Here is a 25,098-nt window from a genome sequence, read left to right as displayed (position 1 = left end):
TCTAATCATAGAACATAGAACAGTACAGCACAGTACAGGCCCTTCGGCCCTCGGTGCTGTGCCGAGCTTTGTCCGAAACCAAGATCAAGCTATTCCACTCTCTATCATTCTGGTGTGCTCCATGTGCCAATCCAATAACCGCTTGAAAGTTCCTAAAGTGTCCGACTCCACTATCACTGCAGGCAGTCCATTCCACACCCCAACCACTCACTGAGTAAAGAACCTACCTCGGACATCCCTCCTATATCTCCCACCATGAACCTTATAGTTATGCCCCCTAGTAACAGCTACATTCACCCGAGGAAATAGTCTCTGAATGTCCACTCTATCTATCCCCCTCATCATCTTATAAACCTCTATTAAGTCGCCTCTCATCCTCCTCCGCTCTAAAGAGAAAAGCCCTAGCTCCCTCAACCTTTCCTCATAAGACCTACCCTCCAAACCAGGCAGCATCCTGGTAAATCTCCTTTGCACTCTCTCCAATGCTTCCACATCCTGCTTATAGTGAGGTAACCAGAACTGCACACAATATGCCAAATGTGTTCTCACCAAGGTCCTGTACAGTTGCAGCATAACCCAACAGCTCTTAAACTCAAACCCCCTGTTAATAAACACTAACACACTATAGGCCTTCTTCACGGCTCTATCCACTTGAGTGGCAACCTTCAGAGATCTGTGGATATGAACCCCAAGATCTCTCTGTTCCTCCACATTCCTCAGAACCCTGCCGTTGACCCTGTAATTCGCATTCAAATTTGTCCTACCAAAATGAATCACCTCACATTTATCAGTGTTAAACTCCATCTGCCATTTTTCGGCCCAGCTCTGCATCCTATCAATGTCTCTTTGCAGCCTACAACAGCCCTCCACCTCATCCACTACTCCACCAATCTTGGTGTCATCAACAAATTTCCTGACCCACCCTTCAGTCCCCTCCTCCAAGTCATTGATAAAAACCACAAATAGCAGAGGACCCAGCACTGATCCCTGTGGTACACCGCTGGTAACTGGTCTCCAGTCTGAAAATTTTCCATCCACCACCACCCTCTGTCTTCTATGAGATGGCCAATTACTTATCCAATTGGCCAGATTTCCCTCTGTCCCACACCTCCTTACTTTCTTCATGAGCCTACCATGGGGAACCTTATCAAACGCCTTACTAAAATCCATGTATACGACATCAACTGCTCTATCTTCATCTACACACTTAGTTACCTCCTCAAAGAATTCAATCAAATTCGTGAGGCAAGACTTACCCTTCACAAATCCGTGCTGACTATCACGGGTTAAGCTGCATCTTTCCAAATGGTCATAAATCCTATCCCTCAGGACCATTTCCATCAACTTACCGACCACCGAAGTAAGACTAACCGGCCTATAATTACCAGGGTCATTCCTATTTCCTTTCTTGAACATAGGAACAACATTCACTACTCTCCAGTCCTCTGGCACAATCCCCGTGGAAAGTGAGGACCCAAAGATCAAAGCCAAAGGCTCTGCAATCTCATCCCTTGCCTCCCAAAGAATCCTAGGATATATCCCATCTGGCTCAGGGGACTGATCGAACCTCAGGGTTTTCAAAATTGCTAACACACCTTCCCTCAGAACATCTATCTCCTCCAGCCTATCAGCCTGTATCACACTCTCATCCTCAAAAATGTGGTCCCTCTCCTTAGTGAACACTGAAGAAAAGTATTCATTCATCACCTCTCCTATTTCTTCTGACTCCATGCACAAGTTCCCACTACTATCCTTGACTGGCCCTAACCTCAACCTGGTCATTCTTTTATTTCTCACATAAGAGTAAAAAGCCTTGGGGTTTTCCTTGATCCGACCCGCCAAGGACTTCTTATGCCCCCTCCTAGCTCTCCTGATTCCTTTTTTCAGCTCATTCCTTGCTAACTTGTAACCCTCAAGCGACCCAACTGAGCCTTGTTTTCTCATCCTTAGATATGCTTCCTTTTTCCTCTTGACAAGACATTCAACCTCTTTTGTGAACCATGGTTCCCTCACTCGGTCATTTCCTCCCTGCCTGACAGGGACATGCCTATCAAGGATACGCAGTATTTGTTCCTTGAACAAGCTCCACTTTTCATTTGTGCCTTTCCCTGACAGTTTCTGTTCCCATCTTATGCTCCCTAATTCTTGCCTAATCGCATCATAATTACCCCTCCCCCAATTATAAACCTTGCCCTGCCGTAAGGCCCTATCCCTCTCCATTGCAATAATGAAAGACATCGAATTGTGGTCACTATCTCCAAAGTGCTCTCCCACAACCAAATCTAACACTTGGCCCGGTTCATTTCCCAGTACCAAATCCAATGTGGCCCCACCTCTTGTCAGCCTATCCACATATTGTGTCAGGAAACCCTCCTGCACACACTGTACAAAAACTGCCCCATCCGAACTATTCGACCTATAAAGGTTCCAATCAATATTTGGAAAGTTAAAGTCACCCATGACAACTACCCTGTGCCCTCCACACCTATCCATAATCTGCTTTGCAATTTCCTCCTCCACATCTCTATTACTATTTGGGGGCCTATAGAAAACCCCCAACAACGTGACCGCTCCTTTCCTATTTCTAACTTTGGCCCATATTACCTCAGTAGGCAGATCGCCCTCGAACTGCCTTTCAGCAGCCGTTAAACTATCCTTAATTAACAATGCTACTCCTCCACCTCTTTTACCACCTTCCCTACTCTTACTGAAACATCTATATCCTGGGATTTCCAACAATCATTCCTGTCCCTGTTCTAACCATGTCTCCGTAATGGCCACAACATCGTAGTCCCAAGTACCAATCCACGCTCCAAGTTCACCTACCTTATTCCGGATGCTCCTTGCATTGAAATAGACACACTCCAACCCACCTTCCTGTCTGCCAGTACACTCCTGCGACGTTGATACCCTCCTCAGTACCTCACCACACTCACTGACTTCTGGACTACAGCTCCTTTTCCCATCCCCCTGACAAATTAGTTAAAACCCCCACGAAGAGCCGTAGCAAATTTCCCTCCCAGGATATTGTGCCCTTCTGGTTCAGGTGCAACCCGTCCTGTTTGTACAGGTCCCACTTCCCCAGAATGTGCTCCAATTATCCATGTAACTGAAACTCTCCCTCCTACACCATCCCTGCTGCCACGTGTTTATCTGCACTCTCTCCCTGTCCCTCAACTCGCTATCACGTGGCACCGGCAACAAACCAGAGATGACAACATGGTTTGTCCTGGCTCTCAGCTTCCACCCGAGCTCCCTAAATTCCTGTTTTAAATCCCCGTCCCTTCTCTTACCTATGTCGTTGGTACCGATGTACCACGACTTGTGACTGTTCCCCCTCCCCCGTAAAGATCCTGAAAACATGGTCCGAGACGTCACGGACCCGGATTCATTTTTAATCAGGTACAGAAAGCAAAATAAAGAGAAGGAAAGAAAGATTGGGTTAAGTAACATCTGAAGGCATGATTCTCCAGACTTTTAAAGTTGAGTTTCAGTGTCCCAGAGGTCATTGGACAGTAATGAATACTTATTACATTGTTAAAAACAATAATTATACTGAACCGGTTAAGTCAAAACTTCCTTTGGTGATTTTAGCCCATATCTTTGCAGTGCAAGTACAGCAAGTTCACACTGATCAATGCTTTTGAATAGGCAGTCATGCAACCAGATTCTACTTTTGTGTCGCTGACAAGAGAGGCAGCACAGCTTTGTCAGCTGTCACTGGATTAACCATAATTACAGGGAGTGCTGTTAGTCTCACCACCCAGAGGGAAAAACCAGTAAATAAGAATACTGGTCTAAACTGTTTTTTCCTTCTGTGTATTATTCTGTTTAAAATCAGAGCAGGGTAATTTGATGTTATTTTAGTAACGTGATTCAGTCAAAGTGAAAAAGCACAAGAATGACACGTAACTTCATGGCACTTTCGAATGTGACATGATAAACTCCTTCTAAGTACAAGTTCCAAAGAACTGTTTTCCTCTCTCCACAGATGCTGCCAGACGTGCTGAGTTGTTTCTAGCATTGTTTTTATTTCTATGTACAGTTCGACAGACACTCAAATCGTGAGTGTTTAGTCAGTTCTAGACTGAAAATGACACAAGCACCTTAAACAAAACCTCAGCTTGCATTTCATATTCACTCAAAGTTACATCTGGACTGGGTTTATCATTTTTCATTAGAAATAGCATTACAGGGTAAACATAGAAAATAGGAGCAGGAGGAGGTCATTCGGCCCTTTGAGCCTGCTCCACCATTCATTATGATCATGGCTAATCATCCAACTCAATAGCCTGATCCCACCTTTCTCCCATATCCTTTGATCCCCCTCACCCCAAGAGCTACATCAAACTCCTTCTTGAAAACCAGAGTGTTACCACTGTGCAGAAAGAGGCCATTCGGCCCATCCAGCCTGTACCGACAACAATCCCACCCAGGCCCCATCACTGTAACCCCACATATTTATCCTGTTAATCTCTTTTACACTAAGGGGCAACCTAGCATGGCCAATCCATCTTTGGACTGTGGGAGGAAACCCACGCAGACACGGGGAGAATATGTAAACATAAAAAACAAATGTTTTAGCATCAACTACTTGCTGTGTTAGAGAATTACCAGTCCCTGGGTGAAGAAATATTTCCTCATCTCAGTCCTAAAAGGTTTAACTTGCATCCTTAGACTATGTTCTCTGGTTCTGGGCACTCCCACTATTGGAAATATCCTTCCTGCATCTACCCTATCTAGTCCTCTTACAATTTATAGGTTTCAATGAGATCTTCCTCATTCTCTTAAACTCCAGTGAATATAATCCTAACCGACTCAATCGCTCCTCATATGTCATTCTGGCCATCCAGGAATCAGTCTGGTAAACCTTTGATGCTCTCCCTCTATAGTAAGAACATCCTTCCTCAGATAAGGAGAGCAAAACTGCACACAATACTCCAGGTGTGTGGTCTCAGCTAGGCATCCTGCTCCAGTATTTGAATTGAATAGGAGTGTTTAAAATTATGAAAGCAAGGGACAGGCTGGATAGAAGCCCAGTCTATCCAGCAGTTATGTTCTGATAGTGAAAGTAATGTATAATAAATCCATTTGCATGAGATTATGCTGTGTTCTGAAAAGAGGGGGAGGAACTTTATTGGTCACATTGTCATGTGGAATAAATAGATGTCTTCAAATTGACAAAGGCTGAACCAAATCTCTTACATTTTCATTCCTGACTGATGTTCGGCTGTCTTTCTGGAAGTACGTGCCTGGACCCACCATCCAGGCCCATCCTTGAAGCATAGTTTTGTACTGGATATCCAAGGCACAGCACCCTGGAATTAATTCCCAGCCCATGGAAAATATGGATAATTATAAAGGCAAGAAAATAAAATCATTTAGTCTGTGGTTATGAGTAAATGTTTTAGTAAAAAGGGACTGCTGCTGGCACTCACTGCCCTATCATTCCAGGAATTGGGCACATAATATCAGCTGAAACCATAACATAGGTAAGAGAAAAATGCTCTAATCCTGACCAGTCATCTTCCTTAATTTGCGGATTGATCTCTGTTCTAGTGATTCAGATGAAGGTTGGAGAGCCAATGATACTACTTGAAGATAAATTGTTCTGACTAACATTTGTCCCTCAGTTATTACATCACAATGGTCACCGCACATGGAAATAATCCATTCGGCATGAAGTACAGAAATAGTTGAGGGCTAATGGTGTGTTAATTATGTTAAAATGCACTGATAAAGGGCAGAGTTTAAGTACTTAGAGCATTTATAAACAGTATTGCTGGGACACTGGGTTGATAGATGAAGAAACAGGCATGTATTACGCTGCATTCTGTGGATAAACCTAGTATCAAGAAAATTTTTATTGTCCAGTTTCATACTTCATCAACTGGCTTGGGATTGAGAAAACCGAGTGTGGTGGTAAAGCATTAGATAAATACAAGACTTCCTTTCAGATCTTTTTCACTGAACTTTCAAGAAATGCAATGGTCTTTCCACAAACAAAGTAACTCAGAGGCTGTCGGGTGATCCCTTTATACCATGTTCACAACTTTTGGGAATAACGCAGGCAAAAGAATAACAAGGAATGTCTATTTATATCAGATCACAAGATAATTCTGTACAAAGGTGGCCATTTGGCCCACCTTGGTTCAGTTTTTCCAGAGACAATCTATGATCACATTCTATCTGTGCCACACAGTCAGCCTCTGCCATATAATCAAAAGCTACAACTAATTTGCATACATTAGCATCCCAGGAACAGTAATGGAACAAACGAGCAGTTAATTTGTTTTATTGGTGTTAATGATGGGAACAAAGTTGGTTGGGTCATTGGGAAAGTTCCCCGTTCCCTCTTCCAAGTGTGGTTTGGGATCCACCCGAGTAGACAAGAGTTTTATGGTCATATTGAAATACAATGGATCAGATAGCGTGTAGCATTCCCTGTGTACTTCAGTGAAGTGAGACTTGGGATTCTACTCTCCAGTTGGGTTTGAACCTGAAACTCAAGCCCAAGAGGCAAGGGTGCCACCAGCATACATGATGGTAAGGTGATGAAGAAGGAATAAGCAAGCCATCCACACGAGATTTCACACTAGAGCTGCTTTTCACGGGGAGGCAACTACAGGAATGGATAAAATAGCAAGCCAATGTTGAAACTTTACCTCAGTGTCATGGACATCCTGCATTCCGGCATCCTCTTTCATTGCAGCCTCTTCCTCAATGTTGGGAGTGATTGCTTTGAAAGCTACGCAGCCTTTCGAAAACAATTCTGAGAGGAGGAAAAATAAGACCTTTAAGCATAGGCACATTGAATATGCATTATATCTGAACATCTCTTACTCGTTGAAACCTGTTCCAGACAGCTAGCACACTGTGTTTATGACAAAACATGAAATGTTAACTCTTTTCACTTCAATGCTGGCTGACCTGTTTGTTTTCTAGCATGTACTGTTTCTATGTAAGATTTTCGGCAGTTTTGCTTTTGAGAGGGTGGAGCAGAGTGTACTCCCATCAATCGAAATCTGCAGTGCTCTGCAGAGAAACTGTGGTGGGGTGAAATCAGTCTTCACTAGATGGGTACATCAGGCTCGTAGTTCCCTCACAGCCTGTTTTACTCCACGAGCCCTTTCCTTTTCCATTCACATCATGTTGCCTTATTGACTTACTTGCTAAACGTCTGGAGCCAGTCATTGCAGATTTTGTTTGCAAACAAGACTCTATACTCCTCAGCTAATTGTGCTCTGAAGTAAAGTATTGTGATCAGAAGGTCACAAAGCAACCAACAACTTGCCCTGGGCATGAAGAGTTCAAGATGAAGTGCTTATGACAAGGGTAGGGCACTCAAACTTTAAAATAAACATGGGTGGAATTTTCCAGCTCTTCCCACCAACGGGAAGGTGGTGCCGAAGGCGGCCCCAATGACAGAACAGGTAAGCCACGCAAAGCATTGTAGATATCGGCGAGACCAGAGGATCCTGCCGGCAGCCAATGGCGAGCCATCTCCACTGCCAGAAAGAATGTTGCAAACATTTCAAAATGGCCATCACACAAAGTGCAATAAGCTTCAGGTTGTCTATATACATCAAGTTGCACTCTAAGGTGCTTCCATACACCGTATACATTCATTGTGAGTCATGCAGCTCAAGGGGGTTCTATACAATCCCTCTCCTCTCAGTTCACTATGGTTGAAAGGCCTTAGATGTGACCTTTCCCCCCTGTGCCTCTGCAGTGGCAGTCCCAAACTTTAGTACATCCCTCGATGCTTAGTCCTGGGCTTTGAAATATGCCAGTCTGCAACACGTGGGGCCTGATTTTACCAAAACCTTGCGCCCGTTTTCGGGCGCAAAATCGGGGTAAAGTTGAGCGTCGGGCCTATACCACGATCTGCACCCGATTCCGAACAGACCGTGGCTTTACCGACACCCGATTCGGGCGCGGGTCCGGCCTGTTCCCGAATCGGGTGGCCCGACGATTTAAATGCATTTGCATGCATTTAAATCGACTTAATGAACCGCGCGCCCAACTCTACCGCCAAATCCCAATTTACTGTCTTCTGGCCATTCCACATCCACGCTCTAATCGACCTGCAAAATAAAAGTCTGAAGTCGATGCTGCAGCTTCCGAAGAGCGGGGTCAGAGACTCCAATGGCTCTCTGACCCAGGTCATCCTCTGGGTGGGGGGGGGGGGGGGGGAACCAGATCATCCTCTGGTCGGGGGGGGGGGGCTGCCAGTCTGCAGCTGATCGGTGGGGAGGGAGGGGCCAGGGGGGGGTCTGCCGCCACACTGCGGGCGATCCCTCCTCCCCACCGGAGGGACGGATCCCTCCTGCCGGAGTGGACGTGTGGCCATGCCATCCCACAAAACTTTCAGGATGAAGCGATTCCTCGCTAAGATGAAGCAGCAGAACCGGCCGATTCCACAGTGGATCCGCATGAAAACCGGCTACAAGATCAGTACAAGTCCAAGAGGAGACACTGGAGAAGGACCAATCTGGGCCTGTAAAGGGGTACACCATCACTGGTACACTACCAGCCACAGCCATCTCTCCCGCTCTCTTGCCCCTGCAGGGAAGAGTAATCTGTGGCTGGTAGTGTACCAGTGATGGTGTATCCCTTGGAAATCCATGGAAATGCTCACTATCCCTGACAAATGAGGGTTGCCAATTCCTTTTAGAATATCTCAGCAGTTTCTATGAATTTACGTTTCGTTTCCTGGATGTTGCTGTGAGCAAACAAAATTAAAATAAATACACAAATAGGGAGGTTAAAAATGCTCTTTTAATTGTGGACAGGGGTTGGAGGTGACAGGGAAAGGGAGGGATGAGGCTACAGAGGCATCTGCAAAAAGGATGAGGAATTTAAAATCAAGGCATTGCTTGACTAGGAGCCAACGTGGCTGAGTAAGCACAGGCCTGCTCGGGAATTCTAAAAATACTGAACAAACAGTGAAAGACAGTGGTAGGAGGTGGGGCAGAATTGGAAGTCTAAATATCATTCTGACTGGCTGTGTATGTGTTTGGCAGCCACAGAAGCTGGGTAGATGACTTGAAGAGTGAGATTTTAAACTCAGCGTTCTGTCATGTCCATAAGAAAAGGATCACTAACACCAGGAAGTTGAGTTGATGGAAGAGAGTATTATCAATCATTGACTTATTGTCAACAGAAAGTCACTGGATGCTTGCCTAACTTCCTTAAACCCTGCACCACCCCCTCCCCCCACACCCTGAGGCAGCTGTCGTTACATTTACAAAAACCTTGAACATTCACATTTTAGAAAGTATGCCAAGGCCTTGGAACGGGTAGAGAGAAGATTTATTAGAACAGGAGAAATGTGAGAGATTTTAGCTTTGTTGTGAGGCTGGGGACATTGGGGTTAATCTCCTTACTGCCAGGGGAGATAAGTAATCATGTTCAAAATGAAGAATGGTTTTGACAACGGTAATATGGAGAAACAATTTGTACTGGAGGGGGGGGGGGGGGGGGGGGCGGTGTCAGTAACCATTGTTACCATCCTTCCATGTATGAAAGATGAAGGACAGGCAGCAACCAATTCATCTTTGACACCGGGGAGGCGGGGGTGGGGGGGCAGGATGGTGGTGGTGGAGGTGGGGGAAGCTCTTGATATGGAGCAGCTTTGCTGAAGGCTGAAGAGACCATTCCTTGAGAGGCAGACTCTGCTAGAAAAGCCACACATGGAGCTATCGAGTGTCATTGTGGGTACTTATTTCCAGCATTGACATCTGTTGCCAAGCTGCTGTAGTCATCATGAGGGTGCACGCCGGCCCACAAGAGGAGTCGCCTTTCTCTGTCATCAGTGATAAACGATGTCTCCGGCCTTCATGCCATGCTTGCAAACATCCCAGCTCTGGTTGCTTCGGCTACCTCACTAGACAGAATGTCCTTGCCTACATGACCATCTTCCATCCTCTGATGTACCCACTCCACCAAAGGTGCCGTGATTTGATGACTGCTAACGAATCTGGGAGCTCTGCCTTTGAGAAGATTGCTACATCCACGATTTTGACCTGTCAGGATACACTCAGCAAAGACGGTCATTGCTGAGTTTCTTTTCTCGATAGCTGTAAATCGTCCGTGTTTTACAGACGTACAACAAGGTGTGGAGAACACAGGCCTTATAAACTATCAGCTCGGTCCTAAGGATCAGCCTGTTTTTATCCCATGCACGATTTGAGAGTTGGCTAGCTGTTTTCACTATATATGTATCAAATTCTGCAACAGGGAACAGATTGTTACTGTGAACCTGAGGTAGCAGCATTTGCTAATCGCTTCCAGTTATTTAGTGTTATCAGGTGTGGAAATGCAACACTTTGCCAGTAATCGGAGGATACAGATTAAAGATAATTGGTAAATGACTCTGAGCGGTAACATGAAAAAATACTTTTTAAACAGGGAGCTGTGATCTGGAATGCGCTGCCCAAAAGGTGATTCAGTAGTAACTTTCAAAAGGATACATTTTTGAAAAGGAAATAAAATTGAGGGGTTTTGGGGAAAGAGTGGGACAAACTGGATAGATCTTTCAAAGAGCCAGCACAGACATGATGGACCAAATGGCCACCTTCTGCATCATTCTACGATTTTTAAAAAATAGAATATGTTGCACTGTGAAAGAGAATCTTAGGCACTAACTAACCAAGCTTAGTTTCACACTGGGCCAGAGTCTGATTATGTTGCACTATCATTGGGCCTGTTACGATTCCAGTTGATGTTATAACTGGACGGGAAAGTCCCAGAATGGAACCCTGGCTCAAAAGACCATAACTTATATATTTTTAAAAAATCAAACGTGGAGGAACAGATTCAGTTAGTTTTAACAAGGAAAATACATTGATAAAACATGAAAAAAATGGATTATAATACGATGTTCCTTTACCTCCCCCTTAGCTTAACAAATACACACAGTTAACACTGATGCCAAAGTACACTTGAAGCTACAAAGGTCTCATTGACACACAATGCCCCTTTGGTCAAATACACACACTCCTCTTTGAACCCAAGGTATTGTCTGTGGATTTCTCCACAGAATCCCCCAAGACGATTGTCACATAAGAAACACGTTTGAAAATCTTCTCTCATAATCATGCTTCCCACTAGCGGTTTGCATTCCAAAATCCAGTCCACGTTTTTCAAAGGACACTTGTGAACAGAGCTTCTGCTCTGATTCTTGGCTCGTACTTTACACCAACCCTTCAGGATTCCTTTGCCTTGACTGACTTCCACTATTACACAAACTCTGATATCCAGCTATTACTGTGGTCCACTCTAGTTTCTCTTGATCCTATAAATATTTACTGTGGTCCTAATTACTTTAAAAATTGTTTCACAAACAATGTCTCACAAATCTTGACACCACTGCAGATCTTTCTGGCCTCTAACCATCCAATGCCTTTTCAACTCTCTGTGACTTTACTGAACAATGATCAATTCTTGTTTCGACTTTCCTCTGTTCTAGTTAACTCTAGTCTTTTTAAGAAACTCTTTCTATCCCAATTCCTGGTTATCTGGACTGTAACGTGTGCTTTGGGAAACTTGCTTCGTTGCAATTCCCATGCCATTTCCAGCTTCTCCTGGCAGAGTTTAGATTTGTTCATTCCTCAGTGAATTGGCTCCAACTGCACTCAAATTAGCTAAACTAAAACTTAAAAGCTTTTTAAACACAAGGACCTCCAGTTGCTAAGCAACACATACCTCTGCTGGCTGATATTTACTCCTCATCTCGTAGCCCTCTAAGCACAAAGCCAATTGAAACATGACTAACCCCCAAACATACAAACACCTTTGTCCAGCATGAACCTAACTATGGGTCTCTTGCAGGCACAGAAGCATTAAATTAAACCCACCTACAGCAAATCCTTACTTCTAATGTTTATCCCTACAAATATGAATCCCTTAAAACTGCTCTTATTTTCCTGACAATTAAGTGTCTGATTACACTGGGCTGTCACTGGGTCAGTGTCTGATTACACTGGGCTGTCACTGGGTCAGTGTCAGATTACACTGGGCTGTCACTGGGTCAGTGTCTGATTACACTGGGCTGTCACTGGGTCAGTGTCTGATTACACTGGGCTTTCACTGGGTCAGTGTCAGATTACACTGGGCTTTCACTGGGTCAGTGTCTGATTACACTGGGCTGTCACTGGGTCAGTGTCTGATTACACTGGGCTGTCACTGGGTCAGTGTCTGATCACACTGGGCTGTCACTGGGTCAGTGTCTGATTACACTGGGCTGTCACTGGGTCAGTGTCTGATTACACTGGGCTGTCACTGGGTCAGTGTCTGATTACACTGGGCTGTCACTGGGTCAGTGTCTGATTGCACTGGGCTGTCACTGGGTCGGTGTCTGATCACACTGAGCTGTCACTGGGCCGGTGTCTGATCACACTGGGCTGGTGTCTGGTTACACTGTGTGGCTTTTGCTACCAAATAAACCTGTTGGACTTAAATCTGGTGTTGTTAAATTTCTTACTGGGCTGTCACAGGGTCAGGGTCTGATTACACTGGGCAGTCATTGGGTTGGTGTCTGATCACACTGGGCTGTCACTGGGTCGGTGTCTGATTACACTGCGCTGTCTCAGGGTCAGTGTCTGATAACACTGCGCTGTCACTGGGTCGGTGTCTGATTACACTGCGCTGTCTCAGGGTCAGTCTGATTACACTGCGCTGTCTGGGGGTCAGTCTGATTACACTGCGCTGTCTGGGGGTCGGTGTCTGATTTCACTGGGCTTTCACTGGGTCAGTGTCTGACTACACTGCGCTGTCACAGGGTCAGGGTCTGATTACACTGAGCTGTCACTGGGTCAGTGTCTGATCACACTGGGTTGCCACTGGGTCAGTGTCTGATCACACTGGGCTGTCACTGGGTCAGTGTCTGATTACACTGAGCTGTCACTGGGTCAGTGTCTGATCACACTGGGCTGTCACTGGGTCAGTGTCTGATCACACTGGGTTGCCACTGGGTCAGTGTCTGATCACACTGGGCTGTCACTGGGTCAGTGTCTGATTACACTGGGCTGTCACTGGGTCAGTGTCTGATTACACTGAGCTGTCACTGGGTCAGTGTCTGATCACACTGGGTTGCCACTGGGTCAGTGTCTGATCACACTGGGCTGTCACTGGGTCAGTGTCTGATTACACTGAGCTGTCACTGGGTCAGTGTCTGATTACACTGAGCTGTCACTGGGTCAGTGTCTGATTACACTGAGCTGTCACTGGTTCAGTGTCTGTTCACACTGCGCTGTCACTGGGTCGGCGTCTGATTACACTGCGCTGTCACTGGGTCAGTGTCTGATTACACTGAGCTGTCACTGGGTCAGTGTCTGATTACACTGAGCTGTCACTGGTTCAGTGTCTGTTCACACTGCGCTGTCACTGGGTCGGCGTCTGATTACACTGCGCTGTCACTGGGTCAGTGTCTGATCACACTGGGCTGTCACTGGGTCAGTGTCTGATCACACCGCTGTCTCAGGGTCAGTGTCTGATTACACTGGCTGTCATTGGGTCGGCGTCTGATTACACTGCGCTGTCACTGGGTCAGTGTCTGATCACACTGGGCTGTCACTGGGTCAGTGTCTAATCACACTGGGCTGTCACTGGGTCAGCGTCTGATTACACTGAGCTGTCACTGGGTCAGTGTCTGATCACACGGGCTGTCACTGGGTCAGTATCTGATCACACTGGGCTGTCACTGGGTCAGTGTCTGATCACACTGGGCTATCACTGGGTCAGTGTCTGATCACACGGGCTGTCACTGGGTCAGTGTCTGATCACACGGGCTGTCACTGGGTCAGTGTCTGATCACACTGAGCTGTCACTGGGTCAGTGTCTGATCACACTGGGCTGTCACTGGGTCAGTGTCTGATCACACCGCTGTCACTGGATCAGTGTCTGATTACACTGAGCTGTCACTGGGTCAGTGTCTGATTACACTGGGCTGTCACTGGGTCAGTGTCTGTTTACACTGCGCTGTCACTGGGTCGGTGTCTGATCACACTGCGCTGTCTCAGGGTCGGTGTCTGATTACACTGCGCTGTCTCTGGGTCAGTGTCTGATTACACTGGGCTGTCACTGGGTCAGTGTCTGATTACACTGCGCTGTCTCAGGGTCAGTGTCTGAAGTCAAGTTTATTTTTTAGTCACAAGTAAGGCTTACATTAACACCGTAATGAAGTTTTGTGATATTCCCCTAGTCACCACATTCTGGCGTCTCCTCGGGTCAGTGAACCTAATCAGCACATCTTTTGGAGTGTGGGAGGAAACCGGAGCACCCGGCGGAAACCTACACAAACACGGGGAGAATGTGGAAAGTCTGCATGGACAGTGACCCAAGCCAGGAATCGAACCTGGGTCCCTGGCGCTTTGAGGCAGCAGTGCTAACCACTGTGCCACCATGCTCCCCCTGAGTCAGTGTCTGATTACACTGGGCTGTCACTGGGTCAGTGTCTGATTACACAGAGCTATCTTTGCATGCAGACGACATGGTGGGTAATTGTGAAATTAGGATGTGATAATCGGTGTTGCGCAGAACTGCAGAAGTTTACAGCATATGAGGTCACCTTTCGCCCATTATGTCTGCACTGTTGATTTGCTACAGTAAGGCCAACTTAAACCCACTGTCCATAACTCCAACATCCTGGTATGAATCCTAAACTGAACAGACCAACTTGCACTCTCCCATGCCCCTGTATTACTCCACTCTTCTGCGTTTTCCCACAACCCAATATCAATTCCAAACTAATCCCAGTATCCCACTCTCTCCTCGTAGCCCTCTAACAATCCCATACTAATCCCTGTTTCCCACTCTGTCCTCACAGCCTTGTAACAATCCCAAACTAATCCCAAGCATTTGCCTTTCTCCAAAGTAAGGAAGTTAAGCTAAGGAGCTGGAAAAGTACATGTTTACTGACTACAAAATACTGGTTAAATAAAACATTCACTTAGCTCCCCTACATTTAAAGGATATTAACAGAAGGGAAGGTGTAGCTGGTTAGTTTTTTTTTAAATTAAGGTTTAGTAAAAGTGTTAAAGTTTATTGTTTAATAGATAGAGGAATGGCTATAAAGTACACATCCAATGTTTTCTGGATCTCTCGGATGCTTCCCACATCCTGGATAACCACTCGTGCAGGAATCATTGTCAGTTGCAGCAGATTTTGCTCTGGGTTTTGGAGCTTGAGTAGGAGGTCATCACTGCGATGAATCCATGAGGTTGAGGTTTGTGGATAGCGTATGGTCACCCCGCAGCAAGAAAGGGAATGGGTGACCACATGGCAGCCGAGAAGAAATAGGCTGATACTGCTAGAGCCCCTTCAGGTCATCTCACTCTCCAACAAATATTCAAACTGTTACCCGACTAATCCCCCTTACCTACACATCTTTGGACATTAAGGGGCAATTTAGCATGGTCAATCCACCTAACCTACATATCTTTGGACGAATAACTTATACAAAATACTGGTGTGCCCCAGGATGTCCTGTTCACCACACTTTAGGAAGGATGTAAAATAATTAGAGAAAAAAGAATAAAGAGAATGATTCTAGTGGATAGAGTAGAGAAGTTGGGACTCTTTTTGGAGAAGGGAAGGTTGAGAGGAGATTCAATAAGGTATTTAAGATCATGAGGGGATGGACTGAGTGGATAGGGAGAAACAGTTCACATTGGTGCAAGGATTAAAAGAAGCCAAAGCAGCAATGGTGGGCATAAGAACATAGAACATAGAACAGTACAGCACAGAACAGGCCCTTCGGCCCACGATGTTGTGCCGATCTTTATCTGAAACCAAGATCAAGCTATCCCACTCCCTATCATCCTGGTGTGCTCCATGTGCCTATCCAATAACCGCTTAAATGTTCCTAAAGTGTCTGACTCCACTATCACCGCAGGCAGTCCATTCCACACCCCAACCACTCTCTGCGTAAAGATACCTCTGATATCCTTCCTGTATCTCCCACCACGAACCCTATAGTTATGCCCCCTTGTAATAGCTCCATCCACCCGAGGAAATAGTCTTTCAACGTTCACTCTATCTATCCCCTTCATCATTTTATAAACCTCTATTAAGTCTCCCCTCAGCCTCCTCCGCTCCAGAGAGAACAGCCCTAGCTCCCGCAACCTTTCCTCATAAGACCAACCCTCCAAACCAGGCAGCATCCTGGTAAATCTCCTCTGCACTCTTTCCAGCGCTTCCACATCCTTCCTATAGTGAGGTGACCAGAACTGCACACAATACTCCAAATGTGGTCTCACCAAGGTCCTGTACAGTTGCAGCATAACCCCACGGCTCTTAAACTCCAACCCCCTGTTAATAAAAGCTAACACACTATAGGCCTTCTTCACAGCTCTATCCACTTGAGTGGCAACCTTTAGAGATCTGTGGATATGAACCCCAAGATCTCTCTGTTCCTCCACAGTCTTCAGAACCCTACCTTTGACCCTGTAATCCACATTTAAATTAGTCCTACCAAAATGAATCACCTCACATTTATCAGGGTTAAACTCCATTTGCCATTTTTCAGCCCAGCTTTGCATCCTATCTATGTCTCTTTGCAGCCTACAACAGCCCTCCACCTCATCCACTACTCCACCAATCTTGGTGTCATCAACAAATTTACTGATCCACCCTTCAGCCCCCTCCTCTAAGTCATTAATAAAAATCACAAAGAGCAGAGGACCAAGCACTGATCCCTGCGGCACTCCGCTAGCAACCTGACTCCAATCCGAAAATTTTCCATCGACCACCACCCTCTGTCTTCGATCAGACAGCCAGTTACCTATCCAATCGGCCAACTTTCCCTCTATCCCACACTTCCTCACTTTCATCATAAGCCGACCATGGGGGACTTTATCAAACGCCTTACTAAAATCCATGTATATGACATCAACTGCCCTACCTTCATCAACACACTTAGTTACCTCCTCAAAAAATTCTACCAAATTTGTGAGGCACGACTTGCCCTTCACGAATCCATGCTGACTATCCCGGATTAATCCGCATCTTTCTAAATGGTCGTAAATCCCATCTCTCAGGACCTTTTCCATCAATTTACCAACCACCGAAGTAAGACTAACCGTCTATAATTACCAGGGTCATTTCAATTCCCTTTCTTAAACAGAGGAACAACATTCGCCATTCTCCAGTCCTCTGGCACCATCCCCGTGGACAGTGAGGACCCAAAGATCAAAGCCAAAGGCTCTGCAATCTCATCCCTTGCATCCCAAAGAATCCTAGGATACATTTCATCAGGCCCAGGGGACTTATCGACCTTCAGTTTATTCAAAACTGCCAGGACATCCTCCCTCCGAACATCTATTTCCTTCAGCCTATTAGCCTGTAACACCTTCTCTTCCTCAAAAACATGGCCCCTCTCCTTGGTGAACACTGAAGAAAAGTATTCATTCATCACCTCGCCTATCTCTACTGACTCCATACACAAGTTCCCACTACTGTCCTTGACCGGCCCTAACCTCACCCTGGTCATTCTTTTATTCCTCACATAAGAGTAAAAAGCCTTGGGGTTTTCCTTGATCCGACCCGCCAAGGACTTCTCGTGTCCCCTCCTAGCTCTCCTAAGCCCCTTTTTCAGCTCATTCCTTGCTAACTTGTAACCCTCAATCGAGCCATCTGAACCTTGTTTCCTCATCCCTACATAAGCTTCCCTCTTCCTTTTCACAAGACATTCCACCTCTTTCGTGAACCATGGTTCCCTCACTCGGCCATTTCCTCCCTGCCTGACAGGGACATACCTATCAAGGACATCCAGTATTTGTTCCTTGAAAAAGTTCCACTTTTCATTAGTTCCTTTCCCTGACAGTTTCTGTTCCAAACTTATGCCCCCTAATTCTTGCCTAATCGCATCATAATTACCTCTCCCCCAATTGTAAACCTTGCCCTGCCGTACGGCCCTATCCCTCGCCATTGCAATAACAAAAGACACAGAATTGTGGTCACTATCTCCAAAGTGCTCTCCCACAACCAAATCTAACACTTGGCCCGGTTCATTTCCCAGTACCAAATCCAATGTGGCCTCACCTCTTGTCGGCCTATCCACATATTGTGTCAGGAAACCCTCCTGCACACACTGCACAAAAACTGCCCCATCCGAACTATTTGACCTACAAAGGTTCCAATCAATATTTGGAAAGTTAAAGTCCCCCATGACAACTACCCTGTGACCCCCACACATATCCATAATCTGCTTAGCAATTTCTTCCTCCACATCTCTATTACTATTTGGGGGCCTATAGTAAACTCCTAACAATGTAACCGCTCCTTTCCTATTTCTAACCTCAGCCCATATTACCTCAGTGTGCAGATCCCCCTCGAAGTGCCTTTCCGCAGCCGTTAAACTATCCTTGATTAACAATGCCACTCCTCCACCTCTTTTACCAGCTTCCCTACACTTAGTGAAACATCTATACCCCGGAACGTCCAACAACCATTCCTGTCCTTGTTCTACCCACGTCTCCGTAATGGCCACAACATCGTAGTCCCAAGTACCAATCCACGCCCCAAGTTCATCTACCTTGTTCCAGATGCTCCTTGCATTGAAGTAGCCCCATTCAACCCACCTTCCTGTCTACCGGTACCCACCCTTGACCCTGATACCTTCCCCAATACCTCACCACCCTCACTGACTTCTGGACTACAACTCCTTTTCCCACTCCCCTGACAAATTAGTTTAAACCCCCCTGAAGAGCCGTAACAAATTTCCCTCCTAGGATATTGGTGCCCCTCTGGTTCAGGTGCACCCCGTCCTGTTTGTACAGGTCCCACCTTCCCCAGAATGTGTTCCAATTATCCACGTATCTGAAACCCTCCCTCCTACACCACCCCTGCAACCACATGTTTAACTGCACTCTCTCCCTGTTCCTCAACTCGCTATCACGTGGCACCGGCAACGTACCAGAGATGACCACATGTTTTGTCTTGGCTCTCAGCTTCCAGCCAAGCTCCAGAAATTCCTGCTTTAAATCCCTGTCCCTTCTCTTACCTATGTCATTGGTACCAATGTGTACCACGACTTGTGACTGTTTCCCCTCCCCCTTCAGAATCCGGAATAAGGATAAAATTCTTCACATAGCGAATGGTTAGGGTCGGGGAAGTGCTGTCTCTGAGTGTGGTGGAGGCAGGTTCAATTGAGGCTTTCAAGAGTGAATTGGATTGTTACCTGACAAGGAAGAATGTGCAGGGTTACTGGCAAAAGATGGGGGAGTGGGACTTGGTCAGAGAGCCAATACAGACAGATGGGCCGAATGGCTTCCTTCTGTGCTGTAGCCATTCTATGATTACATGGGAGATACAAGGGGGTACAAGTAGTTTGGAAACAGGAGAAAATGACCTTTGATTTCAACTTTGGGGGAGTTTTGAACGGAGAGTGGAATGGTGCAGCAAATGCTTTTGGAAACTCATATTGCTTCAGAAAAGGAGCCTGAAATATTTTAACTTGTGGATATCATTTCAATCCTGCTGGCCAACCGCAGGAGCAGCTGGAATAGAGGGCATGGGATGGTTGTGCTAAGGCACAGAGTCTAAGTTCATATGTTCAGCCTTCATTTTGATGCTTGTATTTCAAATTCCTGTATCTGAACTGCTGAGGAATAATTATTCTACATCCGAGTTTTGATGATCAGTTTCCACGATAAATGTGAATTTAGAAATTGATTTTAGTAAATGATCTGAGGGGAAATATGTGCAGAACTCAGAACATTGAACTAGAATTCGGATGGGGGCATTTGCATTAATGTGGAAGTAGGTTTGCAGCTTCACATTAAGAAACAGGAAGACAACACCAACCACAGTCCTGTGGGATCAGATCTGCCTTAGCTCCTCCTGTCCCACTGCCTGCCTTTCATGTCCTGTGCAAGTGAGGGGACGTGGAACATTAAAGGAAGGCACTGAGATCCTGTTTATCATTCAGATCTAGTCTAAACTGCGATATTAGTTGGATGCCTGAGTTGGGATGCTGATGTCCCCTCCCTCTGCCCCACACCCCACGTTGGGAGGGATGGGGGTGAAGAATAGACCCAGGCAGACAAGTAATTCCATTTTATTTCAAGCTTCCTTGTGGATCAGGAGCGGCAGAAATGCTCATCCAACTCTCACAATGGAGCTTCAAGACTCTCTTTTTCGTTTTCCCAATCCCCCTTTGGCCGAGTGCATCGAGACCATTAAACAAAGAGGCTGACTCATGAAGAGGGAGAGATTGGCTGTTCAACCTGTGCCACAATCTGCAAACCAGGTTCCCAGCAATTCCTCATTGAGCGAACTGTTTGCCTAATATAGAGTGCATGCTGCTGCTCTGAGAGCACATCTGACCTACCAATGGCCTAGGACCTTTAAGTGCAAGTTGACAATAACAAATTGGGAATCCTCCACACCACCCAGTATGTGCAGGATTGGGTTACAGTTAAACTTGCTAAAGATTGTACAGTTCGTCAGCTCTGACGAAGGGTCATCCAGACTCAAAATCTATTCTCTCCCCACAGATGCTGTCAGACCTGCTGAGATTTTCCAGCATTTTCTGTTTTTGTTTAAGGACTATGTATGTCATTCAATCGAATCCTTCTTTCCTGCTCATTTCCTGTACTCTTAAATGATCCCTCCTGCCCAGCAACTAGTCTAATCCCATTTCCAAGGTCACTCCCACATCATTCGCTATTCCTCTTTTTCACCGCATTCCTTTTCATAAAATTATTTATGGGGTTGGCTTCAATGTTGGTTTGTAGCTGAGAATGCCACATTCGAACTTTTAGATGCGAAAAACTGTTTTTCAACTTCCCTTTTCAGCACAAGGGTTGCATTCTCAGGAGGCACATCCTTTCACTCCCATTAGTCATCATCATCTCACCTGAGAAACATTTGCTGAAAGATGTGTAGATACAAGTTGAGGCAGGTTTACATCCTTTCAAAATGCAACTTCTTGAGACAGATTTTGTGATTTCTCCTTATCTTATCTGGATATTCAAACAGTCTGAGCATTCTGATTTACAACATGGACAAACCAATTTTCAAAATAAGAAGTTGGTTATAAACAAGTTAAAGTTATATAATTTATGGTGTGTAACAATTGTAAATGAAACCCTGATAAAAGGTTTCACTTTTAGTCAATGATACTTAAATGATAAATAGCTCTCACAGTTGAAGCATAAGGACTGCATTTACAATGTTGCTTGATGGGTAACCGGTCGGTCTGAATCGGGCCATAAGATCTGACCTGCGATTAGCAGTCCTCATTTCTCAGCCTTTCATTGCTCATGTTCAGATACTTTCATTTACATGCTGCCGCATGTCTGCTTATTCTCACACCCTGGCTCACTTGCATGCATACAATCTCACTCACATTCATATATTCATATCCACATTCACAGACAGAGACAGACAATTACACACACCAAGACAAATATAACACTGATAGGCACATACAGATATCCAGACCGACTCCCCCAACTACACCACCAACTATCACATGCACGTGCACCCACGTATACACATGCACACACTTCATTCAAAAAAACTTTTACTTCTTGCTGAAAAAGAGACATGCTGTCGAAACTTTTCATCTTGCACTCAACAGGGCAGACTTGCAAGAATATCAAATCTCAAAAGAAACAACAATTTATGAGGTACACTGGAAGCAAAAGTGGCAGCCTTCGGCCCAATCATGAGTTAGCACGAGACACAGCAAAGAATGAGATTTGGCATTCTTGTGAATTGTGTGCAGGATGAAAGGTTTTGAATCTCCTTTTTTAGCAGTACTCAAGTTCTGTACTATTTATACAGCATCATTAATGTCATGAAATGTCCCAAGGCCTTGGATGTTTCTTTATGCTAAAGACACTTCACAGAATTATTATAAAACAAGCTCTGACACTGAGCCAAATACGGATATATTAATCGCAGTTGACCAAAAGCAGTACGAAGTGGCGCTCTGATCTTTACTGGGATACTTCCCACTTGGCTCGAAGTGAGTCTCTGAGTCAGCAGCAGCATTTACTGTGAAAAACTACTGTCACAACAACAAAATAAAATACCACGGATGTTGGAAACCTAAACCAAAAACTCAAAATGCTGGAAAACACTCAGCAAGTTCGGTAGCAACAGTAAACAATGAGAGAGTTAACGATGGATTTCATAAGGACGTAAAAAGGCCAGTGGAATGGGCAATCACATGAGAGTTGGAATTTAAAGCAGAGAAAATGCACTTTGATAGGAAGAATTAGGAAGAAAAAAAAAGCTAAACGCTATGATTTTACAGCGGGTGTTAGAACAGAGAATGTGGAGGCGTTTGCACATAAAAGCTTTGAAGGAGGTAGGACAAGAGAACAAAGTAGTCAATAAAGCCTTATAGATAAACACACAGAGCACAAAACCTGGGAAACTATGCTAAGCCTGTATAAGACACTAGTTCAGCTCCAACTAGAACACTGTGTCCAATACTGGGCATGACTCCTTAGGAAGGACCTACAGAAGATACAATGGAGATTTACTCGAATGGTCCCAGGTGATTACAGTTATATAGATGGACTGCAGACTGCTAGGTTGACTGGCCATGCTAAATTGATCCTAAATGGGCTGAATGGCCTCCGTCTGCACTGTAGGGATTCTATGAAACTGGAGTTGTCCTCCATAGAAGGCCAAGAAGTGATTTGAAAGAGGTATTAAAATCGTGACGGGTTTAGTTTGAGTAAATAAGAGTTTCCAATCACTGAAGGTTAATTTGGTTGTCAAAAGAGCACGAAGAAAAATATTTTGATGCAGTGAGTGGTTAGGATTTGGAATGTGCTGCCTGATAGGGTGGCAGATACAGATTCAATCGTGTCTTTCAATAGGAAATTTGATAACTACTTGAAGTGGAAAAAAAATTCCAGGATATGGGAAAAGAGCTGGGGAATGAGATAACTTGATTGCTCTTCAAAAGAGCCAATGCAGACTCAATGGGCTGAATAGCCTCCTCCCTTGTTGTAGTATTCTCTGTTGAGGTTCTGACATCTGTTTCTCTCCCCACAGATGTTTCCTGATCTGAGAGTTTCCAGCATTTTCTTTGTTTACTACAGTTGGAATAAACTGGCAAGCACCTGGGATATTTATATGCCACTCCTCTATTCAGTGTTCCAGCAGAGCCACTGACCCATTTAAGACAAATAAGTTAAGTCCTGACTTACAGTCACAAAGAAACATTTTCAGAATGCGTTGTGTCCAATCGTGACTTCCTATCTACACTGAACAGCTTTCCTGTATTAATGAAGATACCACACATGTTTAGTAAACTAGATACAGAAAGGGCTGGTAAACTAAATAACAACCTGCATCTATATAGTAGGTTTAATATATAAAACATCCCAAGGCATTAAAGGCTCTTATATTCAACTAATATCTTATTTTAATTTGTTCATAACAAGCCACTGAATTTAGTACAAAATATCTCACTTACTCTTTTTGTACAAGTATTCTGCAACCAAGGCTGCCACATGAACATAACACATCACTGCCTGCAATGGAAAACGGGTATGTTACAGAGACTCATTCACAGCTTGCCCAACAGGCAAATATTTAACAAAAGATACAGTAACATTTGATGCAGTTCAGAGAGGGTTCACTTGGCTAATTAATGGGTTAGGGTTCTTCATGTGATACCTTTTTATGAGGAAAGGTGGACAGGTTGGGCCTGTATCCATTGGAGCTTTGAAGATTGCGAGGTGGCCTTATTGAAACATATAAGATCCTGAGTGAAGCACTGCTGCTTCATAGCGCCAGGGACCAGGGTTCAATTCCTGGTTTGGGTCTGTGTGGAGTTTACACGTTCTCCCAGTGTCTGCATGGGTTTCCTCTGGTTCCCTCCCACACTCCAAAGATGTGCGGGTTGGGTTGACTGGCCATGCTAAATTGCCCCTTAGTGTCAGGGGGATTAGTGGGTAAAATACTTAGGGTTACGGGGATAGGGCTTGGGTGGGATTGTTGTTGGTGCAGGCTCAGTGGGCCGAATGGCCTCCTCCTGCACTGTGGAGATTCTATGACTTGGCAGGGTAGATAATTTAAGGATGTTTCCTTGTGAGAGAGACTACAACAAGGGGATACAACTTAAGAATAAGGGGTCTCTCATTTAAGATGGAGATGAGGAGAATATTTTTTCTTTCAGAGGGTTGTTAATCAGTGGAATCCTTTAACCCAGATAGTGGGCGGCACGGTAGCACAGTGGTTAGCACTGCTGCCTCACAGCTCCAGGGTCCCGGGTTCGATTCCCGGCTCGGGTCACTGTCTGTGGGGAGTTTGCACATTCTCCTCGTGTCTGCGTGGGTTTCCTCCGGGTGCTCCGGTTTCCTCCCACAGTCCAAAGATGTGCGGGTTAGGTTGATTGGCCAGGTTAAAAATTGTCCCTTAGAGTCCTGGGATGCATAGGTTAGAGGGATTAGCGGGTAAATATGTGGGGGTAGGGCCTGGGTGGGATTGTGGTCGGTGCAGACTCGATGGGCCGAATGGCCTCCTTCTGCACTGTAGGGTTTCTATGATTTCTATGAGTGGAGGAGGCTGAGTCACTGTATCTATTCAAGGCAGAGATAGTCAGATTTTCGATAGACAAGGGAGTCAAGTGTTATGGAGGGCAGACAGGAAAGTGGAGCTAAGGCAGCAACTAGATCACCCATGATCTTATCCAATGGCAGAGCAGGCTCAAGGAACTGAATGGCCTATTCCTGTTTCTAATTCGAATGTTCATATGTAGCTGTGGCTGAGTTGGTCACATTCCAGCATCTGATCCAGGAGGCTGTGGGTTCAAGCAGCAGGGGACGTGAGCACATGGTCCAGGCTGGCACACCGACACAGGATTGAGGAAGTGCCTTATTATCAAATGTGCCCATCTGTTGGATGAGATGTTAGAGGCCATTTTTGGGGAGAGGTGTTGGAGAGAGTCCCGTCTGCTCCCTCTCATGCAACTGATGGTACTATTTGCAGAGAGAAGTGAAGCTCTGCTGCGCAACATTTATCCCACAAATAATATCACGAAAACAGGGTATTTGGTCATTGCTGTTTGTGGGATTTTGCTTTGTGAAAATTAGCTGCCACATTCCCTACATTACAAACAGTGAC

At 45.3% G+C, this 25,098-nt stretch overlaps 1 protein-coding gene across 1 annotated transcript in view; it reads right to left on the bottom strand.

The window, feature by feature from the left end:
- Window positions 1–25,098, bottom strand: part of LOC144492799 (dedicator of cytokinesis protein 11-like) — a 298,872-nt gene that overhangs the window by 51,473 nt on the left and 222,301 nt on the right. Inside the window, 2 exon segments of the mRNA XM_078211239.1 lie at window positions 6,666–6,772; window positions 23,447–23,504. Coding sequence (XP_078067365.1) covers window positions 6,666–6,772; window positions 23,447–23,504 — 165 coding nt within the window.

This window comes from Mustelus asterias, chromosome 4, assembly GCF_964213995.1.
Source record: "Mustelus asterias chromosome 4, sMusAst1.hap1.1, whole genome shotgun sequence".
Lineage (NCBI taxonomy): Eukaryota > Metazoa > Chordata > Chondrichthyes > Carcharhiniformes > Triakidae > Mustelus > Mustelus asterias.
The sequence above is the reverse complement of the archived record's forward strand: the minus strand, read 5'-3'. Positions and strand labels throughout refer to the sequence as shown.